The sequence below is a fragment of the Bos taurus genome, chromosome 20, assembly GCF_002263795.3.
Source record: "Bos taurus isolate L1 Dominette 01449 registration number 42190680 breed Hereford chromosome 20, ARS-UCD2.0, whole genome shotgun sequence".
In the NCBI taxonomy this organism is placed as follows: domain Eukaryota; kingdom Metazoa; phylum Chordata; class Mammalia; order Artiodactyla; family Bovidae; genus Bos; species Bos taurus.
In genome coordinates this window covers 22,333,994-22,352,264 of record NC_037347.1, presented here as the reverse complement: position 1 = coordinate 22,352,264, position 18,271 = coordinate 22,333,994, and the positions used below count along the sequence as shown (strand labels likewise).

General features: G+C 38.5%; 1 protein-coding gene and 1 long non-coding RNA gene across 3 annotated transcripts in view; one reads left to right on the top strand and one right to left on the bottom strand.

Moving 5' to 3' along the window:
- The window catches only part of MAP3K1 (mitogen-activated protein kinase kinase kinase 1), a 77,266-nt gene extending 65,164 nt beyond the window's left edge, over positions 1–12,102 (top strand). The window contains exons 12-20 of one of the 2 annotated variants that reach the window (NM_001205906.1): positions 903–994; positions 1,260–1,449; positions 1,769–3,050; positions 3,422–3,574; positions 4,547–4,709; positions 5,916–6,047; positions 7,058–7,200; positions 8,100–8,231; positions 9,535–12,102. In NM_001205906.1, coding sequence (NP_001192835.1) covers positions 903–994; positions 1,260–1,449; positions 1,769–3,050; positions 3,422–3,574; positions 4,547–4,709; positions 5,916–6,047; positions 7,058–7,200; positions 8,100–8,231; positions 9,535–9,684 — 2,437 coding nt within the window. In that variant the 3' untranslated portion in view covers positions 9,685–12,102. The remainder of the gene's footprint in view (positions 1–902; positions 995–1,259; positions 1,450–1,768; positions 3,051–3,421; positions 3,575–4,546; positions 4,710–5,915; positions 6,048–7,057; positions 7,201–8,099; positions 8,232–9,534) is intronic. The other variant, XM_005221498.5, reaches the window with a different exon arrangement.
- Positions 1–18,271, bottom strand: part of LOC104975241 (uncharacterized) — a 66,873-nt gene that overhangs the window by 37,597 nt on the left and 11,005 nt on the right. The window lies entirely within an intron of this gene.

Below are 18,271 nucleotides of genomic sequence, written 5' to 3'. Positions count from 1 at the left end.
TTAGGAGCACTGAGTCCCTTAGTTTGCCCCTGCAGTTACCTCCTTTGGGAGCTCTTCCAGGCCAACTTTGTCTTCCTCCCTAAATCACACAGACATAAATCTCTACAGACATAGTCTGTAGAGGGTCTCACAATTTCAGCACTTAACTTTGACTTGTTTGTCATCTTTTCAAGTCTGTCTTTCACCTCCATTGTCTCTCTGCACAAGACTACACACTGTAAGAATTAGAGGTTTTCTTGTTGCTTAGAGAGAACACTATAAATATCTGAGAAAAATTAACATATTTGTAAAATGCCTAGAAAAGTAATTTCATTTCTTAATATCATATTGGTTTGGGGTTTTGGTTTTTTTCCCCTGAGAATTTCAGTGCTTTTATAGCAATTGTTTTGTTGTCCACTCTGAAATTCTAAAGTCAGGTTGTTTGGTCACTTGAATGATGGAACATTATAAGAAATATGGTAAAGAGATTTTATGATATTTAGAAGTCACTCTGGCTATATAAAAAGAATATAAAGTTTTAGATGGGAAGATTTTGTTTTTAATTTAACAATTCTTAGTGAAAATCCAGAAATCCAGAAATCAAAATATTGGAATCTTCTTTCTTATTTTAACAATATATGATAATGAAAATAAGCCTTTTATATGGTTTGATATTTAAATTAATACTTGTGTAAGAACCAGTAGTGAAGATTCTGTGTTTAACATAGAGAATAAGGTAAAATTTAAGAAATTAGAGCTAATAATAAATATTATGACTGATAGTGACATCAATGATGCAATTTTAGTGATAGTCCTGAAAAACATTTTGTCCCACCTTTTCACATGGCGTTACATTACTACTCTCCTTTTAATATGTATTTTATCCAAGACTCAAGTCTGATGTTGCTTCCTTTCATTTTTAGTCGCACAAGTCAGCTGTCTATATCAACGCTATTGGAATTGTGCAAAGGCCAAGCAGGAGAGTTGGCAGTTGGCAGAGAAATACTTAAAGCTGGTAACAACTTTTCACTTAAAATTAATATAGCATATTTTATCATTTTCCTTAGACAGTCTAATCTCATCTCTAATATGGCCGTTGCAGGATTTTGAAGTAATTTTATAAATTGACTTGGTCAGCCAACATTTAAAATAGGAATTAATCTGAAAGATAAATTCTTAAAATTAATATAATTTAGAATATTTTTATTAAACGTAACTTGATCATATTTTTAGGTTTTAATATCACTATTTTTCAGTTATTTTTGCTTTCCTTTTTGTAGGATCCATTGGTATTGGTGGTGTTGATTATGTCTTAAATTGTATTCTTGGAAACCAAACTGAATCAAACAACTGGCAAGAACTCCTGGGCCGGCTCTGTCTCATAGATAGACTGCTGTTGGAATTTCCTGCTGAATTTTACCCTCATATTGTCAGTACTGATATTTCACAAGCTGAGCCTGTTGAAGTCAGGTAATTTTTCTTCTGAAAATGTGTTTCTTTTCCTCTTCTTACCTAACCCATCCCACGCCGACCATTACCTATCCAAGAAGGACACATTTTAGATTAATGAGACTCAGAAACTTCAGAGCACATACAGGTTACCAGTACTCAAATATTTGATTGACAAACACCTAAAGTCTAGGCTATTTAAAATAAAATATATAGATCTTTTATACTGAAGCAGTTTTTTTTTTTTTAATGTAAAAGCTGTAAAGTAGTACCCTTTTATTTCTATACACTCTGCAGTAATTTTAACTTGTTTCATAATTGAATGTGCTTTTTCTTTCAGGTATAAGAAGCTGCTGTCCCTCCTGACCTTTGCTTTGCAGTCCATTGATAATTCCCACTCAATGGTTGGTAAACTCTCCCGAAGGATATATTTGAGTTCTGCAAGAATGGTTACTGCAGTACCCCATGTATTTTCAAAACTGTTAGAAATGCTGAACGTTTCTAGTTCCACTCATTTTACCAGGATGCGGCGTCGTTTGATGGCTATTGCAGATGAGGTGGAAATTGCTGAGGCCATTCAGCTGGGCGTAGAAGACACTTTGGATGGTCGACATGACTGCTTTTTGCAGGCATCTGCCCCTAACAGCTATCCAGAAGCCATGGACAATAGTTCCTTTGAACGCATGGACCATTTAGAGAAACCTGGAAAAGGACTGTGTGCTACAAAATTGAGTGCCAGTTCAGAGGACATTTCTGACCGACTGGCCAGCATTTCAGTAGGACTTCCTAATTCAACAACAATGGAGCAACCAAAGCCAATGGTTCAAACAAAGGGCAGACCCCACAGTCAGTGTCTGAACGCGTCTCCTGCATCTCCTCATTCCCAGTTAATGTTCCCAGCCTTGTCAACCCCTTCTTCATCAACCCCATCTGTACCATCTGGCACTGGGACAGATCTCTCTAAGCAGAGACCTCAGGGGTTTGTTCCCTGCAAAATGCCTTCTGCATCTCCTCAAACACAGCGTAAGTTTTCTCTACAGTTCCAAAGAAACTGTTCTGAAAACAAAGACTCAGATAAACTTTCCCCAATCTTCACTCAGTCAAGACCCCTACCCTCTAGTAATATACACAGGCCAAAGCCATCTCGACCTACCCCAAGTAATACCAGTAAACAGGGAGATGCCTCAAAAAACAGCATGACACTTGATTTGAACAGTAGGTCCAAATGTGATGACAGCTTTGGCAGTAGCAGCAATAGCAGTAATGCTGTTATACCCAGTGACGAGACAGTGTTCACCCCAGTAGAAGAGAAATGCAGATTAGATGTCAGTACAGAGCTCAACTCCAGTATTGAGGACCTTCTTGAAGCGTCTATGCCTTCAAGTGACACAACAGTAACTTTTAAGTCAGAAGTTGCTGTGCTCTCTCCTGAAAAAGATGAAAATGATGATACCTACAAAGATGATGTGAATCATAATCAAAAGTGCAAAGAAAAGATGGAAGCTGAAGAAGAAGAAGCTTTAGCGATTGCCATGGCAATGTCAGCATCTCAGGATGCCCTCCCCGTAGTTCCTCAACTTCAGGTTGAAAATGGAGAAGATATCATCATTATTCAACAAGATGTAAGTATGGAGTCTTTTAAGTGGTTAGAGTTTCCTTGGACCATGCAATAAAATAAATCTAGTTCAGAAATATGGCTTCTAATGTGAGTTAACTATAAGAAGCAGATTTTTCACACAGAATTAATTGTACAACAATTTTTGCATTACTGCTTGAACATAAATACTTGTTGCCTATTTCAGAGGCGCTTCTGGTTGATTCTACAATGGTGAATCACTTATGCATTTGACATTGGTTACCAACACTGTCCTTTCAGAGGTCAAGTTTATAGGTGATTTGGGAAGCCAGACTAAACAAGAGTAATATTTTGCTAGGCTAATTTCACAAACTCATACTCTTAATAGTAAAAAGATTGCTTTCATTTATTATGTAGACACCAGAGACTCTACCAGGACATACCAAAGCAAAACAGCCTTATAGAGAAGACAGTGAATGGCTGAAAGGTCAGCAGATAGGCCTTGGCGCCTTCTCTTCTTGTTATCAGGCTCAAGATGTGGGAACTGGAACTTTAATGGCTGTTAAACAGGTAAATGTCTAGTGAGCTTATAAATGATTAAAATTATAAAAATGAGTAAAAAAACAAAGGGTATATCCCCGTGTGTATATATTTTAGTTCTTTAAGTTTTCAGAAACCTGAATTTCAAAATTAGATGTTGCCAGGGCACCAAAAGCATCATGAGTCTATTTGAAAGTTGAAGCATGATTACCATAAGATGTGGTATCCAGATGGGCCTTACAAAGGTTGTGTTTCTTATTGTGCTTTTTTATATTTATTAGAGGTATGGTTTTATACTCCCTTCAGCCAAGTTACTGGTGCAGTGTCACCTTGGGATTTCTATGGTTTACTCTTTATAATGAGCATGCTTATCAATATATGATAACAGTCAAGTTTTCATTTTCAAGTCATGTTGGTTCTTATGATTGGTCTTTTCTCATTTTTTAGTCTGTCTTCTGACAGTTTTGAAAGAGTGGCTGTGCCCCAGCCTTTTATCAAATCTCCTGATAGTTTACTGCTGCTTAAGATAGAGTCTTTGGAGAAGGCAGTGGCACCCCACTCCAGTACTCTTGCCTGGAAAATCCCATGGACCGAGGAGCCTGGTAGGCTGCAGTCCATGGGGTCACTACAAGTCAGACACGACTGAGCGAATTTTCACTTTCATGCATTGGAGAAGGAAATGGCAACTCACTCCATTGTTCTTGCCTGGAGAATCCCAGGGATGGGGGAGCCTGGGGGGCTGTTGTCTATGGGGTCGCACAGAGTCGGACACGACTGAAGCGACTTAGCAGCAGCGGCAAGATAGTCTTATTATCTAAGAAGACTTTGACTTGGTTTTTTTAAAACAAGTATATACATTGCATCCATGAGCATAATAAATGCAATCTCCTATTGATATATAAGCTAATTTGGGTTTGTCCATTTTATATCAGATTGTTAATGAAAATTATAAATAAAAACTCATCAGGATTCAGAACTTTATATAAATGTTTATTGAAACAGGTGACATATGTCAGAAATACATCTTCTGAGCAAGAAGAAGTAGTAGAAGCATTAAGAGAAGAGATAAGAATGATGAGCCATCTGAATCATCCAAACATCATTAGGATGTTGGGAGCCACATGCGAGAAGAGCAATTATAATCTCTTCATTGAATGGATGGCAGGTATGTCCATGTTTTAAATAGAAAAGAATACATAGATTTAACTTTTGCTTGATACTAAATTTAGGAAAAAGTTTAATGAACACTTATTTTATTAAATAGGTTTCTAAAAGCAAATTGCTCTAACAGTACAGTTGTGTAAACTGTAAATATTTTGTTCATTTAAATATAAATAAAATATTCATTATCTTTTAAACTTTTACAGTGTGTCTTTTAAAATGATTGTGTGCCATTGTTTTATAGGAATAATTATTCAAACCTTCTGTGATAAGATCCATATATGTCCAGTTGGCCATCTTTAATTGGATAGATTTAAATGGCACTCCAGTGTTCTTGCCTGGAGAATCCCAGGGACGGCGGGGCCTGGTGGGCTGCCGTCTATGGGGTCGCACAGAGTCGGACACGACTGAAGCGACTTAGCAGCAGTAGCAGCAGCATGAGATATTTTAACATAACTATAAAAATGAAATGAAGATACAGCTTTTAAAACTTACACGTATACTAGCACTGAAGCATAAAGTTGAACCTTGTCATCTGCTTTAACAAGCAGAGTTTTATTCTGTATTACACAGCATAATACAGTAAAATATATACAGTAAAATAAATGACTTGGGGTGTAATGAATACAAAAGTGCTTGGTTTAACTTCTTAGATCTTTTGTGTTTGAAGAGGATATTTCTATTTACAAATCAGTTATTTACTATATTCTCTGATGTTGGTTGTAGGTGGTTGATGGTTGTATATGTGTTGACTATGATGGTTGTATATGTGTTGACTATAAATACTTCTAGAAGAGGCTTACTGAGTGAGATAGGAAGCCTAATTCTGGGTTCTTCTGGCTCCTCCCATTCTTTTTACTTAAGTATTTCACTGTTTACTTAAGTATATAAGAAAGGCATTTTGTGTATCTTGGTCAAAAAGAGGTGAATTGTACATATGAGAAATAGTTCCATCTAAAATTGTTAACTTTTAAAGGTTTCTGAAATCTTGACTTTCCAGAAAACCAGTTCATGCAGGTTCCATGAAAATGTCTCCTAATTGATAGACTTTAAGATTACTGGAATGTGTTAGTTTTTAAATCAGTTTCACTTCTGATGCAGATGATAAATATTTCAAATGTGAGCTCATGCACTGCAAGTTTATATAATCAAAGTATATAATAAACCATTTAACTTTGGCTTAAAATTATGATTATTATTACATGTTTAGGGGGATCTGTGGCTCATTTGCTCAGTAAATATGGAGCCTTCAAGGAGTCGGTAGTTATTAACTATACTGAGCAATTACTTCGTGGCCTTTCATATCTCCATGAAAACCAGATCATTCACAGAGATGTCAAAGGTAAGAATTCTTTTCATTACTATCTGCTTATTACCAATAAGCAGAAAACAAATGTCATTTTAAAACTTGGAGCTTTGTTGATAGTTTCTAACTTGAGCTCCACTATGGGATTTTTTCCTCCAAATCTCTCCTGAGTACTCAAATTTCTCCTAAGTAAATCATTAGAATTACCAGAAGTGAAAAGAACTTTTAGGATAATATATCCTGCCTTCCTTAAGCTGTGACTTTTACACAGTCTTACGGCTAATTGGTGGCAAACTGAGTACAAAATACAGGTCTCTGATTCCCCCATCTTGGTCTCATGATGTACTGCTTCCCCAAAGGTTTCTGTTCTTGGTTTTATTTAAAATAACTGGGATATTATAAACTTCTTTTAAGAAAGCACCTCTCAAATCTGTTGCAGTTTGGTTTATTAAAATCAACTTTGGGGAATTCCCTGGTGGTACAGTGGTTAGAACTTCACGCTTTCACTGCCGAGGCCTGGGTTCGATCTGTAGATGGGGAACCGAGATCTCGTAAGCTGGGTGGCATGGCCAGATAAAAAAAGCAACTTGGCTTTCTGACATGAATGCCTTTCTATAACATTAATTTTTTATTAAGCTATAATTATGAAATTACAGTATAAAGTCTGAATTGGTCTATCTGGGTCAGTATGTTTAAACAGAACTTTGTCTTAAAAGTGTAAACTACACTAAAAATTGAACTCTGAGGAAAGATTTTGCTAGGAATCATTATATTAAAGGCTTAACACTAAAGTTTCACAAAATCTCTGCTTTTATTCCTAATGCCTTGATGTTTTACCCCATTTTCCCTCTGAGGCTTTGGATTTTATTTATTTTACATTGCGGAGAACTATATACCTTTACTAATGAAGTGAACTGGGAAGGAGAGTAGATTTCTCTGACATGGGGTCTTTCTTTTGTCATTGTCCTATTTCATTAGTAGCATTTTACTGAGTTTTTAATCTGTTGTTTTTAACATAGAAGGTTATTTGCTGTTTCTGTTGGCAGGTGCCAATTTGCTCATTGACAGCACAGGTCAGAGACTGAGAATTGCTGACTTTGGAGCTGCAGCCAGGCTGGCATCAAAAGGAACCGGTGCAGGAGAGTTTCAGGGACAGTTACTGGGGACAATTGCATTTATGGCACCTGAGGTGAGAAGCAACTCTGAGTGTGATGAAAGAAAATATTTTGGAGCTCTGTGTGGCAGTGTTACACTAAATAATTTTGCAGTGTTATCCTGTATGTGCTTACTAACTGGAAGTCCACAGCCCTAAAACTAAGGTTTTGATGATATCCTTGATCTTCAGGCCCTTAATACCTGCCTTTCCATAGCCTTTAGGCAAATCTGCTGCTGCTTCTGCTGCTAAGTCGCTTCAGTCGTGTCCAACTCTGTGCGACCCCACAGACGGCAGCCCACGAGGTTCCCCTGTCCCTGGGATTCTCCAGGCAAGGACACTGGAGTGGGTTGCCATTTCCTTCCTCAATGCGTGAAAGTGAAAAGTGAAAGTGAAGTCGCTCAGTTGTGTCCGACTCTTAGTGCCCCCATGGACCGCAGCCTACCAGGCTCCTCCGTCCATGGGTTTTTCCAGCCAAGAGTACTGGAGTGGGTTGCCATTGCCTTCTTCTAGGCAAATCTATTAATGCCTATTTCTAAAAAAGAATTATTGGGTAATTTATAGCACTTTTTTCCTGGCAAACCTAAAGTACATACAAAATAACTGTGTTCTGAACCTGGTCTCTTCCGTTGTGTTCAGAGCTCTTCATGTTCATACACAGTGATCACTAGTTGTCCCCTTGAGTTTACTAAGTGTACTGAGGTGGCTTTGAAATTCTGATATGACTCTGCTTTAGAAGCTCACAGTTCTCCAAAACGTATTTGTGCCACATGGGAAATTAATTAAGCTTATTAATAAAATCACAGATAGTCTATGGAATTGCTCTTTGTACCCCTGTTTTTCTCTGAAGTAGAAAAACCAGAACCCATAAATAAAGAATGGCTTTCTCTTTTTCTAGTGAGTCATATTTCCAAGTTAACTCTGCTTTATTTTAGGTCCTAAGAGGTCAGCAGTATGGTAGGAGCTGTGATGTATGGAGCGTTGGCTGTGCTATTATAGAAATGGCTTGTGCTAAACCACCTTGGAATGCAGAAAAACACTCCAATCATCTTGCTTTGATATTTAAGGTAATCATGAGATAAAAATGACTTCTGCTAAAGTTGGCAACAGGCAAATTTTCATGGATTCTTCTTCACTATCAATCTAACATGAAAGCATATCTTACTAGAAATAAGTATATGTGTATCTAGGAGTTGATATGCTGCAGAGAATGTTGGCAGCATCACAGTCAGTTCTCATGCGTTATAAAGTCACTGTGAACACTGAATTAGCAGATACTGAATCACTGCCCCTGGGTGAAATATGTACCTACACACACACACACACACACACACACACACACACACACCAAACTTTAAATGAAAATACCGGACACACACACACACACACACACACCCCCCCCCCCAAACTTTAAATGAAAATACCGGAAGCTCTTTATGTATTGTACTGTCACAAATTTGTATTATTTACTGTATTTAAAAAGTTCATACCTGAGGCAGAGGCCAAGGCTGTTCTACCCTTCTGACAACTCGCAAATTAACTTTGTCCGTTTCCACCAGAGAGTAATGTAATGATTGAGTTTTTAGTGTTTGAGTTAGACCTGTGCTTGTTTAAAAGCTTGGATTTTGGAGTCGTACAGACCTGGTTCCATCCTTTAATAGCCGTGTGAGTAGGAAAATTATTCTGTCTGCCCTCTGTTTTCTTGTTTATAAAATGGGTGTAATAATAACACCTACTTCATGAATTATTCCTGTCACCTTATGAGGATAAACAGAATTGCTTCTGGGCCTGAGTAAAGCACTTAAGCCACAATCACCTCTCTTGCTGAGTGGCTAGTGTGAGTCCTCTGAGCTGACTGCCAGCACCTCTCACCTGCTGTAACCTCCTCCAGGTCTCCCCATTCTTGAAAAATTTCCTCAGTCCCCTGGGGAGAAAAAATCAGTGCAGTTGTGTTTCTGATGTAGTCAATTGACTGGCTAGGTATAGTCTTACTCTGAATAGCTCTCTGTGCTAAAACAAACAAACAAACAAAAAAACACAGGAAAAGTGCAATGAAGCAAAGAGGACAACCATTTTGGAGAATATGAGGAAAGCAGAATTGATTTGAGTGAATACCTGCCTAATCCTTTTGATGCACCTTGGCCTTGTTCCTTTGAGACCGTAAAGAGGACTGCAACTCCCATCTCATCAGGAAGTATTTGGTCAGATTCAGGAGTTTTACCATAGACACCTTGTTAGGAAAAAGTCCACCCACTTCTGTTTTAATTCTTCTGTATAGGAGGCACAGGTATTGAAATATATGCACGAGTACTTGTGTATCACAAGCTCTAGTTCTGGAGCGCTTTAACACTGTAGTGTTTTCTCTTACAGATTGCCAGTGCAACTACTGCTCCATCAATTCCTTCACATTTGTCTCCTGGTTTACGAGATGTGGCTCTTCGTTGTTTAGAACTTCAACCTCAGGACAGACCTCCATCGAGAGAGCTACTGAAGCATCCAGTCTTCCGTACTACGTGGTAGCCAATTATACAAATAAACTGTTACAGAGACAGGATGCCCAACAAGAGAAAAGAACTTTTGTGGGGAACCACGTTGATGATCTGCTGGCCTTCATGCCACTGAACAGCTATGAACAAGATCAGTGGGGAACCCTTACCTAAGTATGTGATTGACAAATCATGATCTGTACCTAAGCTTAGTATGCAAAAGTCCACAATTTGTGCAGAAACTGTAAACCGTGCCTTTCAAAGAACTGGCCCTTAGTAAACAGGAAAGCAGTGAAGTCTGCATGACTAATTAACAGAGCATAATTTTTTGGAGCACTTTTTCAGCAATATTAGCAGCTGAGGGGCTCAGGATCTGTTTTAATGTTTCAATTATTCTTCCATTTCATATCGTGATCACAAGCAGGGGGTTCTGCAGTTCTGTTCTTTTTTTTTGGTCACTGGCAAACAGTCAGTATCTGCCTCTTTTAGGTCAGAATATGCTATAAGTAGCAGTAAATAAATATATTTTTGAAAAGTTGACAACTTCTTTATGACCCACAATTGACTTTTTTTTTTTTAATGCCTGGGCAGTTGTGGTTCATTGTGCATTTTACTGTTGGCCCATTCATTTCGTTTTTGGAAATTACGGTTCTATACTTTCATTTCACCTTCATTTTTGTTTAATATTCAGGGAAAGGTGACCTTTTCAAACCACACACAAAAAAAGTAGAACTAGATGTGAACTAGAGTTTATTAAATATCTTGCTGTTGCAAGAATTTTTTAAAATACAGATTTTAAAACTTTGTTTTTAAAATTGGAATATGATAAAATACTACCTTCATTGAGTCAGTCACTGCTCTTCTCATGCAGGTTAAATATAAATTAAGTGAAAATCAAATGTTCTCTGTGATGCAGCTCACAACCAAGATCAAGATGACCTTGAAATGTATTTGAATTTTATAATTATGTTTCTTTAGTAGGAAACTTCACACCATTTAGGTCTTACTCTGTATGTAATAATCCGTCATTCATCATCACCACTGATAATGTTAACTGCTATTTTCCTTCCACCATGTATCATCTCTTTACAGTAGGCCTGGCTGAGATACCTAAAGAAAAATTAATTTAATTATGCAACTACAAACAGGTCCAAACAATAAATTTGCTTCAAACTTGGAAAATATTTTCAGAAAGAAAAGTGACTTTGAAATTTCATTTACACACTAATTCGTTGGATTTTGCACAGTTCTCTAATGGTTTTTATCTGAACTGAATTCAGATGCATGGAATCCTGAAGGAAAATGGCAGCTCCTTTACCCTTTTTCTGTGAGTTTTTTAAATCAAGTACTGATTTAAGTATTTAATACAACTTTTTGAGATGTTAAGTTTTAACTCTTCAGAAGCCAGTTGAATTGTTGCAGAGTTAAATAGAATTGGTTATTCTCAAAGACTCAGGATAAACTAAATAAGCTATATAGAGAGTACATTTTAAATGTACAACACAAATTGGAAGTAAAATAAGTTACAAGATAAGTTTACAGGGCAGTTTTTTTTATATAAATGAATGTGTTTCTTAGTGAAATTTTACATTCCTTTGGTTGGAAGATTGGCAATATTTGAAGAGTTAAAAATAGTACTGAAATGTGAAGTTTGGTAGCTCTAAATGTGTTGTGTTTCCTTTTTTTTTGACTACTTTAGAATTCTCACAGTTGTAATAAGATTGTTTCCAAGTCTCTCATGTGCAAGCTTTAAAGGATGCACTCTTGCCATTCTATGTACTGGAAGATCGTTGGTCAGATTAATACTGTGTCTGACAGAGATGTAAACTGTATAAACTGAGGAACCTCAGCTAATCAGTATTACTTTGTAGACCACCATGCCCACCACATTTCAAACTCAAACTGCCTCTAGATGTCAAAATCCATTGTTTGAGTTTGTTTGCAGTTCCCTCAGCTTGCTGGTAATTGTGGTGTTTTGTTTTTTTGTTTTGTTTTCAATGCAAATGTGATGTAATATTCTTATTTTCTTTGGATCAAAGCTGGACTGAAAATTGTAATGTGTAATTATTTTTGTGTTCTTAATGTTATTTGGTACTCAAGTTGTAAATAACGTCTACTGCTGTTTATCCCAGTTTCTACTACCTCAGGTGTCCTATAGATTTTTCTTCTACCAAAGTTCACTTTCACAATGAAATTATATTTGCTGTATGACTATGATTCCTAAGACTTCCAGGGCTTAAGGGCTAACTTCTATTAGCACCTTACTGTGTAAGCAAATGTTACAAAAAAAGAATCTCTGGGTTAAGAAAATTTGGCTTAAATGTATTCTTTGTTATTTTAAATATATCAAAGATATTTTAATTAAAATTTTTACCCCATTGAACCAATTTTATAGTATTTGTACCTATTTTGGTGTTTTGTCTTTATAGTAAATAAAAGTTTTTGAACAAAGGTTGTTACTTTTATTTATTTTGGAATAATTCCATTCTTAAAAAAGAGTCCTAAGAATACCACAAAGCACTCACGTATACCATTCCCTCTCAAAAGCCCCACCCACTCAGGTTTTGCAGCGGTCTAGTTATATCCTCTATAACAAAAGGATCCGAACTAAGATCAGCTTTGTTCTTAGTTATGCTTCTTGAGTCGCAGTCAATCCAGAACTATTCCTTCTTCCTTGACCTTCACACCTTAATTTATTGTTTTGTAAAAGTCGTTCAGTTTCCATTCAGTGCTTCCGCATGCTTCAGTTCAGAGTGAGTATCTGTGACAGGAATATCTCAGAGGTGATGCAGGCCGTGTTCTTTTCAGTGTCTCGTATCAGGAGGCATACAAGGTCAGTTTGTCTCCTTGCTGTTGATGTAAACTGGATGATCTGATAGGCTTCACCACAGTACTCTTGCCCTTTATAATTAATATCTACCTTTATATTATTTTGTAGAGGTGATACTTTGAGACTAAATAAATACATTGCTATTTATCCAACTTTAGCTCTTTGCTCTTAGCTGTCTTATCTGAATTATTACTTTGGTTGGTTGCCAAACACTGATTTTCTGGTTCCTGCACACCTGTATTTTGTGTGTGTGTGTGTGTGTGTGTGTGTGTGTTGTGTCCAACTCTTATGACCTCATGGACTGTAGCCCACCAAGCTCCTCTGTCCATGGGATTTCCCAGGCAAGAATACTGGAGTGGGTAATAGCCTATCCCTTCTCCAGGGGATCTTCCCAACCCAGGGACTGATCCCAGGTCTCCTGCTTTGCAGGCAGATTCTTTACTGGCTGAGCCACCAGGGAAGCCCCATATATTTATTAATGGGCATTTTGCTATAAGGAAGACCTCTTCTTTATTACTCACATACCAAAATGGGTTTGTGGATTCCTATTCAGTGAGACAAGTCATTATTGTCATCACAGATTTACTCAAATTGTCACATTTAGCTATTGGGAGCCTCTCAGAGCTTAGCTTCTCTCTGGACTGACAAGCCACCCATTATTCTCTGACCACTTCTATACTTTCAGACCCATCTTGTATGTTTGCTTCAGCCTTGGGATCAGCATTTTTCCAAAGAGCCCTGACTCCACCGATAAAAAACGGTGCTAGATATGCTCATTGCTCTGGGGTGTCACTGCTCCCACGCCCTCTTGGTAGACAAAGCTAGATTATATAGTTTTATGCATACATATGCAAAATACACACACACATACACAAAAACCATAAGTTCATACCAGTCTTCAATTTCAGTCTACCACTACCCAGATTCATTCGAGACTTCCGTCTTTCCACATCTGTAACTCCTTTTCTGGACAGTAAGAAACCTGGCTTCCATTTGCCTCAATATATTGACTTATGCTATGGTTAGATAACATCACAGATTCAATGGATATGAATATGAGCAAACTCCAGCAGACAGTCAAAGACAGGGAAGCCTGGCGTGCTGCAGTCTATGGGGTCACAGAGTCAGACATAACACAGCAACTAAGCAACAACAAATTGACTGACTTGCTCAAGTTCTCCACCCACCTATGTAACCCGTAAGGAAAGTAACCTAAAGGCAAGGTAAGCTGTATACTTTTTCAGGGTAGTTTTAGGTTCACAACAAAATTAAGCAGGAGATTCATGAATTACCCATATACTTCCTGATCCTACATATTGCACAGCCTCCCCCACTATCAACATCAAATGCTTTTTTGACAAAATGAAAGTGTTTTAACAAATTTTTCTTAAAAAAAATTAACTGAAAATTACATCTTTTTAAAAAAAACCTTCCTTATGTGGTTTTACATGTCATAAACTTGCATATAAACACTATTACTGTCCCCAGACAGCAACAGATAAACTTAATTGATCCTGTTTATAGGACTCGATCATGATACAGAAAAACATAAAAACCATCCTCCTATGTTAAAATTGTTGGGAATGAGAAGATGTATTCACCAGCTACTATTTATCAGGGACACTTTGCAACACAGTGATTATGTTCTGTTTCACAAGTGAGGAGATAAGGCAATTTCAATCATTCTGCAATTCAAGGTGTACCAGGGAACTCATTTGGCTGACCCCAGGGTTTTAGTCTTCGATTGTATCTTGTTTTTATTGTGTGTTGTTGTTTTCTACTTTCATCCTTTGTATTTCTGCTCAGTAGTCGTTTTTCACATGATCACCCTGCAAGATAGGTAATGTCACTGAAAAACTGAGTTCAGAAGCCATCCTGTGTCTTTACATTTTTTTTAAACTTTCTGTAATAGCTTGGTTTTAAATGTACACCTTTTAAATAGGCTCTGAATATTGTTCCTAAAGGGCAGACTTCAGTCATTTCAGGAAAATACTAACTTTGAGTAAAGCTTTCTGTTTCAGAGGAATTAATAATTCTGTTGTTCCTTCGTTCTATTTAAATGATATTAACAGTTTTTAAAAATGGTCAAATCTGCAGGTTACATGGAATCTAGAAAAATGTTGGGGTATCATGCCCATATGGAAATGCCAAAGAATGCAATTGTGAACTGACATAGTAGTAACTCTTGTTATAGAATGTATGAAGTACTGCAATCAATGGAGAACACAGTGACAAACAGAAATGTATGTAAACTGCCGTATTTCCATGTTGTGACAACTTATAGGTTTGTCATTTTTAAAATTTTGCTATAAGCAAAAGTCACATGTTGAATTGCCGCAAGCAAGGAAAGGATGGGCCTTTTAAAGTAGGTGATGATGATGGACACGGTAAACACAGAGCCTGAAGCATCACCTGGGTCAAATCTGGCTCTGCCACTTCCCAGTAGTGTAATTCCTGTTTGACTTTCTGAACCTCCATTTCTGCATCTATAAGATGAAACCAACAGTTTTGAAGAGAGCCTATATAAATGGCTCAGTACAGTGCTAGGCACAATGGATGCACGATATGTGTTTTGTGAATGAAGTGACCCAAGAGTCACAGACTCAAATGCTTTAGCCTTGGGATCAGCTAGAATACTGTGGGGCTAGAATATCCTTAACAGAGCTTTTGGCTGACCTGTGAGTTCAGGCCAAATTCATGTCCAAGAGGGCCAATGGTTAGCATGTTGGAACTGAAGGAAAAAAGCCCACTATTGCCAAAACCTGTAAATTTTCAAAAGAAGCTGGAGAGATCTAGATGTTACATGCAATTTCTTAATGTCTACACACTGGAAGCTAATTTTACATTTTTATAAGGAACTGTAGGCTAAACAAAATTCACATGTTTTATCTGGCCTGTGACTAGCTGCTTTTGACTTCTGAGCTGGGTCCAGGCTTGTAAAATAAAAAAAGAAGTAGAAAATGAGAGTTAAATCTCAGCTTTGGGAAACTGAATCCAGGACTTTTGTCTTCTGAGATACATGACATAAGGGAAAAGTGGAGATGCTGATTATAAATGCTAGAGAACTAACCTATGAGGAGAAAATTATGTCTGATTTTAAGCACTAGTGTGAAGTGCTTACCACTAAAGCCTAATTACCATGTAGCAAACTATACATGAAAATTAAAGTGTGAGTCGCTCAGTCATGTCCAGCTCTTTGCAACCCCATGGACTGTAGCCCACCAGGCTTCTCTGTCCATGAAATTCTCCAGGCAAGATGACTGCCATTCCCTTCTCCAGCGGATTTTCCCGACCCAGGGGCCAAACCCAGGCTTCCCGCATTGCAAGCAGATTGTTTATCACCTGGGCTACCAGACAAGCCCACTATGCACATGCAGCATTCAAATGTGCCATCCCAGTGGCGCAGCAAAGCCCGCGTGATAGAGGAACTTCACCCACAACTGAAGCCAACCTCACCACTCTGCATCAACCTGGAGTCACTATGACCCCTACCCCACAGCCCTCACTTCAGCTTTGCCTCGTTGAAATACAGTGAGGCTAAACCGATGATGCAAGAGTCATGTCCCAGAGTTCTTTTTCCCACAATGCTGAAATTCGTAGTAGTTTATTTTTGAGATGACTGTTATTTTTCCATTAAAATCAATTTGCTTAATGAGCTCTCCCAACATCTACGCAGACATACTCAGAGGATGAGGGCTATAACTAGGATGAAAGGGAGAGAAAAGGAAGGGAAATAATAAGGAATGGGGAAATACTGGAAAACCTTTGGTAGGGAGTAGCATGGCCATGTATGTATTTCTTTGAAGATCACTCTAGCAGTATCTTGAAGAAAGAATCAAATGGGGCTGGCTGAAGAAGAGGCAGAGAAAGTCAGAAGACAACTGCAGTCTCTAGATAAGAAGGTATGAGGGGGAGGGACTTCCCTGGTGGTCCCAGGGGATAAGACTCCGAGCTCCCTGGTCAGGGAACTAGATCCCGCATGCCGCAACTAAGGAAAAAAAAAAAAATCCTGCATGCCGCAACTGAAGGATCCCACAAGCCACACAGAAGATGAAAGAGCCCACGCCATAACTAAGGCCTGGCACAGCCAGATAAATTAGTAAATATTTACAAAAAAGAAAGTATAAGGGGAGAGTGATGTCAACATCAATAGAAGATAATATCCCTACCAACACTGAGTGATGAAGGAACGGAAAATCTGAACAGACCAATAACAAGGAGACTGAATTGTACCCCAAAGCCCCTCAACAAAGAAAAGCCTGGGCCCAGATGGTCTCACTGGGGAGTTCTATCAAACATTAAAGGAATTAATGCCAATCCTTTTCAAACTCTTCTAAAAAACTGAGGAGGAGGGAACCTCCCAAGCTCATTTTATGAGCCCAGCATTACCCTGACACCACAGATAAGTAAGATAAGGAGAAAACAGAAACATAAAGGCCAGGGGTGGTCCCAGATGGCAGTGTGGGAAGATCTGGAACTGACCTCCCACACCAAATCAACATTCAGAACACTTTCCTCTAGAAAAGACCTGAAAACTCACTGACCAGCACCTTCACGATAAATGATAAAAGGGCCACCCTGGGACAAGCAGGAGAGGCAAGGAGTGGGCTTACTAAAACCCCACCGCGGAGCAGTGATCCACGGTCCGGAGGGATGTCAACCATGCAGAGCTTCTCCCTGAGGAGGGAGGGGTTCATGCCCCTCACCGGGTCCCGCAAGCCTTGGGACCTGCAGTGGAAGAGATGAACCCCCAGAAGGTTCTGGCTTGGACCCTGGACCAAAGGGCTGTAGACAACTGAGATATCTCTCTTAAAGGGCTCACATGCAGACTCACTCGCCCTGGAGACCAGTATAAATGCAGCAGTTTGAAAAGTGCCTGTTCTCCATTCTGACTGAAGCAATTTATTGATACATTTCCCAACAACAGGGTAGGGGGGTTCCTTTATCTCTGCATCCTCTCTAGCATTTATTACTTGTAGACTTTTTGATTATGCTCAATCTGACTGGTGTGAGGTGATACTTCATCATAGTTTTGATTTGCATTTTCCTAATAATTAGTAATATTGAGTATCTTTACATGTGCCTGTTGGCTATCTATATGTATTCTTTGGAGAAATGCTTATTTATGTCTTCTGCCTGTTTTGATTGAGCTGTTTTTTGTTTTGTTTTTTCGTATTAAGCTGTATGAGCTGTTTATTTATTTTTGGAAATTAATTCCTTGTCGGTCACATTGTTTGCAAATATTTTCCCCCATCCTGTAGGCTGTCTTTTCATTTTGTGTATGGTTTCCCTTTGCTGTGCAAAACCTTTTAAGTTTAATTAGGTCCCAATCGTTTACTTTTGTTTTTAATTCCATTACTCTAGAGATGGATCCGAAAAGATGATACTATGATTTACGTTCAAGTGTTCTGCCTGTTTTTCCCTTTAGGAAATGTTCTTACATTTAGGTTCTCAGTCCATCTGGGGTTTACTTTTGATTATGGAGAGGGCAATAGCGACCCACTCCGGTACTCTTGCCTGGAGAATCCAATGGACGGAGGAGCCTGGTGGGCTGCAGTCCATGGGGTCGCTAAGAGTCGGACATGACTGAGCGACTTCACTTTCACTTTTTCACTTTCATGCATTGGAGAAGGAAATGGCTACCCACTCCAGTGTTCTTGCCTGGAGAATCCCAGGGACGGGGGAGCCTGATGGGCTGCCGTCTGTGAGGTCGCACAGAGTCGGACACGACTGAAGTGACTTAGCAGCATGGTGTTAGAGAATGGTATTTCGTTCTTTTATCTCGTTCTCT